The 4,191-nt window shown below is 34.9% G+C and overlaps 1 protein-coding gene across 1 annotated transcript; it reads left to right on the top strand.

Moving 5' to 3' along the window:
• The first annotated feature begins 1,889 nt into the window (after positions 1-1,889).
• LOC118039487 (uncharacterized) lies at positions 1,890-3,808 on the top strand. Its single transcript, XM_035046193.2, has one exon. It carries the CDS (start codon positions 2,172-2,174, stop codon positions 3,621-3,623), a length of 1,452 nt encoding a protein of 483 aa, XP_034902084.1. The 5' UTR covers positions 1,890-2,171; the 3' UTR covers positions 3,624-3,808.
• The last annotated feature ends 383 nt before the right edge of the window (positions 3,809-4,191 follow it).

The raw sequence follows: 4,191 nt of genomic DNA, 5'->3' as shown, positions 1-4,191 counted from the left end.
TATAATTTGATTTCTCCAAAGCAATATTCATTACATAATTGCGTAGCTAAAGTTGACTAAAAACTTCACTATTATTTTTTGTTTTATTCATTTATAGCTTATAGTCAATTTTAAGCCAAGATTTATCACGAAAGGCCGTAACGTCCACCATCACCTATGGTTTACAAGTCTTGAAGTTGGGTTTTCGTAAATGGCAAGAGCCAGATTCTCAGTCCATGACATGCCTGTTCACATGAAAAATAGACTCACACTATACTTGGACTGCCCCCTTCTAGCCAGTGTTTCAAAAAAAAAAAAGACTTGACGTAGAAGAAGACTCGGTTCACCAATCCGGAGGTCGATGCGAAAAAAAAATAAATAATAAACAAGTACTTTTTAAAAAAAACCAACACAATACAGTTTTAATTTATTAACTTTTAAAAAAATCATGATTGACGGTCCTTATGATTACTCTTTTATGTAATAAATCATGATCTTAAAACATTAGAGTTTGGAGCTTTCCTGATTGACGGTCCTTGTGATTCGCTTCACCATAATTTGGGATTGAAAACCTAAATTCATTATTTTTTTTAAGGAATTATCAAGTAATTTTAAGCCATGTTCCTCTTGATGTGGTATATAAATAATTATTAGATAATATCCATAAATTGCTTCTTCCACAATCACACATAATAAAGTTGTGTTTTTTATTTTATTTTATTTTGTTTGATAGCCCAAATCTTATTCATTTGTCAATATTTCAATGGCCATGAAGCTATATAGAGAAATCATAACGAAATTTACTTAGATAAGATCACCAAAAACCTTGTACGTATTGGTAGTTACCATCAATCTAACGATTTTTAAATTTTTTTTTTTATGATAAGAATGATTAAAGAACCATCGTAACTTAATAATTTAAATTTTTAGATGAAGTCTCAAGATATGATTTATATTATTTTTTAACACATTCCCTTGAGTAAAAGTCTTTTGAGCTTGAAAATTGCACAAACTCACATTATCTTATGCTTAATTTTTATCAAATAAATGGGGAATAATGAGATTCGAACTCATGATCATTTGATCATAAAGCTCTGAATATCCATATTAAAAACCATCTTAACCCCATAACTTAAACTCTTAGATAAGATCCCATGATATAATTTATATTATTCTTTAACAAGAATATCTTTGGATTATTTTACTTATCAATTGTTCATTAAAACAATATATTAAAAAATAATATACATTATTTATCAGGTTTTATCTTTTATTCATAATAAATATCTTATAATATATGTGTGTATTATCCTTCGAGATATATCCATGTCTGGAGAAATATTTTTTAAAAAAAATTAGTGAATGCATCATTATAAAATCAAATATGGTTGATCTATGGTTCTAAGAAATATTAATCTATTTACACTCTTCAGAATGCTCTTTGATCTCATAAATTAAAGCACAAGCAAAGCTAATCATGAGTCCTACGACCCATCATAAAATAAAAATGATCGTTTGGCTAATTATTGTGTGAGTGCGTGTCAATAGTAAGAGATTGGTCTAATAGTCAAATAAGGTTTATTCCTTCTTTTAAATTTTTTAAATTCAAATTTTAGTATTATTATCAAGATAATTTTTTTAATTCAAATATCATACTAATTTAAAGAATATGATATTAAAATCGTGTGAGAAGAAATCTAATCTTTATTGACATATAATTTAATTTAAAAATAATTTTAACTATTAAATAAAAATTAAATCATATCTCACATAATCTTAAGTTACAGTTTTCATGTGAAGACGGAGTGCTATAATGTGAATATTAAATAATCTAAAAGGAAAAATAAAATGGATATATAAATATACATTAAAAAAAATCTAAACAGAAGATTTCTCTAATTTCTAAACCTTTAAACCCTAAAACAACACTTAATAGGCCCGGATAAATTTAGCCAGGTCCGCTAACAATTAGCAAACTAAACCAAGCCCAGCCCAGCCCATAAAAATCAAACTAACCACATTTCCCGCAAACTACCATAACGGTCACGCCACATCATAACCGAGTTCACCACTCACACAATGCCACCTGTTCACTGACCCCACTTAAACCGTAATGCTCCCATTTTACCCTCCAACCCCTCTCATATTTTCAAACTCCACCATCCCTCCACCCCCAAAATCTCTCTGATGTAATGGAGCTCTCAAGAAACCTCTTAATAAAATCCACTCTCGCACGTCTCCTCTCATTTATCGTTTTATTCTTCGCCGTCCGTTTCGCATACTTCATCGCAGTCAAAGGCCGATCCTGCGTCTCTAATGACTTCTGCTTCTTTCCTCCACAAAACCTCGACTTCACCATCCACTACCACTCCGCCACCACCTCCCGTTGCACCGTCGATCATTACCTCTCCGTCTTCCAGGACCTCATCGCTGATGGCTTCCTCTCGCCTATCTCAAAATCTCTCTGCATCGAAACACTAACTGGAGAAGCAATCATAGCTCTGAAAGAAATCGGCGTTATTGATTCGACCGGGATCTCAAAGAAATCAAAGAAAATAAAGAAATCATCTCCACCTCTGATTCTACCGAACTATCCTCTATCGTTTCATGACAACACTTTCGATTTCCAGTTCACTAACAACCTCGACTGGTCAGGTCAACCCGACGAATTCGGGTCAGAGCTTTGTCGAACTTTAAAACCGGGCGGGTTCTTAGTGATCCATACAAAATCGAGAGATTTATATAGCTTACAATCTTTACTTGATTTGTTTAATTGCTGTAGATTAATCAAATCGCGTGAAATCAACGGTGTAGATTCAATGTCGATGATGATGATTAGAGAGGTTGTGTTAATGAAAGTAGGAGATTTTTTGTGGAGGGGCAATGTAGGTAGTAATTGCTCGGTTTCGAGGCTAAAACGGGAACTAGCAAAAAATGCCGAGGCTTTGATCGCTAAAGAACCATTGAAGCCATGGATTACATTGAAGAGAAATTTGAAAAACGTCAAGTACTTAAGTGATAGTGTTGATATTGGTTTTAAGAGAAAATATGTTTATGTTGATGTTGGTGCTAGGAGTTTCGGTTCAAGTATAGGCGGCTGGTTTCGAAAAAGTTATCCGAAACAGAATAAGAGTTTCGAAGTTTATGCCATCGAAGCCGATAAGGTGTTTTCCGGGGAATATAGATCGAAAAAGGGTGTTCAGTTATTGCCTTATGCGGCGTGGGTGAGGAATGAGACCTTGTTTTATGGGATCAGCAGGTTTGTTAATAGGAAAATTGTGGAGAAAGGCAGGGGGGTGGGGAGGATTCAACCGGTGGTGCAATCGTCGATGAGTTATAAGGCAGATTTGGATACGATTGAAGGGTTTGATTTTGCAGAATGGTTGAAAAATGTGGTGGTGGAGAGGGATTTTGTGGTGGTGAAATTGGATGTTGAAGGGACTGAGTTTCATTTGATTCCGAGGTTGGTTGAGACAGGTGCGATTTGTTTGATTGATGAGCTGTTTCTGGAGTGTCATTATAATCGGTGGCAGAGGTGTTGTCCAGGGCAACGGGATGTTAAGTATCAGAAGACTTATGATCAATGCTTGCAGCTTCTTACTTCTCTCAGAAAGATTGGAGTTCTTGTGCATCAGTGGTGGTGACTGGTAATAGTGTATGCATTTTCTTTTTTGTTCTGATAGGTTGTTCTTAGTTTTTTTGCAGTGAAGAAATTGTAGATTCATGTGTTTTTGTCTGGTTTCTTATGTTCTTGAATTGCTACTCAACTAGAAGTTCCATATATCAGAAACTTTGTTTGAGAGAGGCTATCAGTTCATTCTGCTTCTTCTTCACATTTTATATAGCTTAAAGCCTCTCGGGCCTCTTCTCTTTCAAGTAGGAAAAAAATTCGTCCATGCAGCTTCAGAACCCTGCAACAGCTCCTTTCGATGAAGAGGTTAGAGTTGGGATTGATGTTGTTTGTCAGGTTGTATGTATGATTAACTCAAAAGGCCTCTGGTTTTGTTATGACCCTTTAAAGTACACTCTGCCTCTCTTGCTGTTACAAGCTTCTCTCATTTCTATCCTCACGCGTTCCATTTACATCTTTCTCAAGCTCCTTGGCCAACCTTCTGTTGTTTCTCATGTACCTGTAAGTTCTTCTCTCTACTTGTTCACTCTGATGTGAGAGGTTTTCATCTTGGGCACAACTTGGCATTTACAGACAAAATC

The sequence above is a fragment of the Populus alba genome, chromosome 13, assembly GCF_005239225.2.
Source record: "Populus alba chromosome 13, ASM523922v2, whole genome shotgun sequence".
Lineage (NCBI taxonomy): Eukaryota > Viridiplantae > Streptophyta > Magnoliopsida > Malpighiales > Salicaceae > Populus > Populus alba.
The sequence above is the reverse complement of the archived record's forward strand: the minus strand, read 5'-3'. Positions and strand labels throughout refer to the sequence as shown.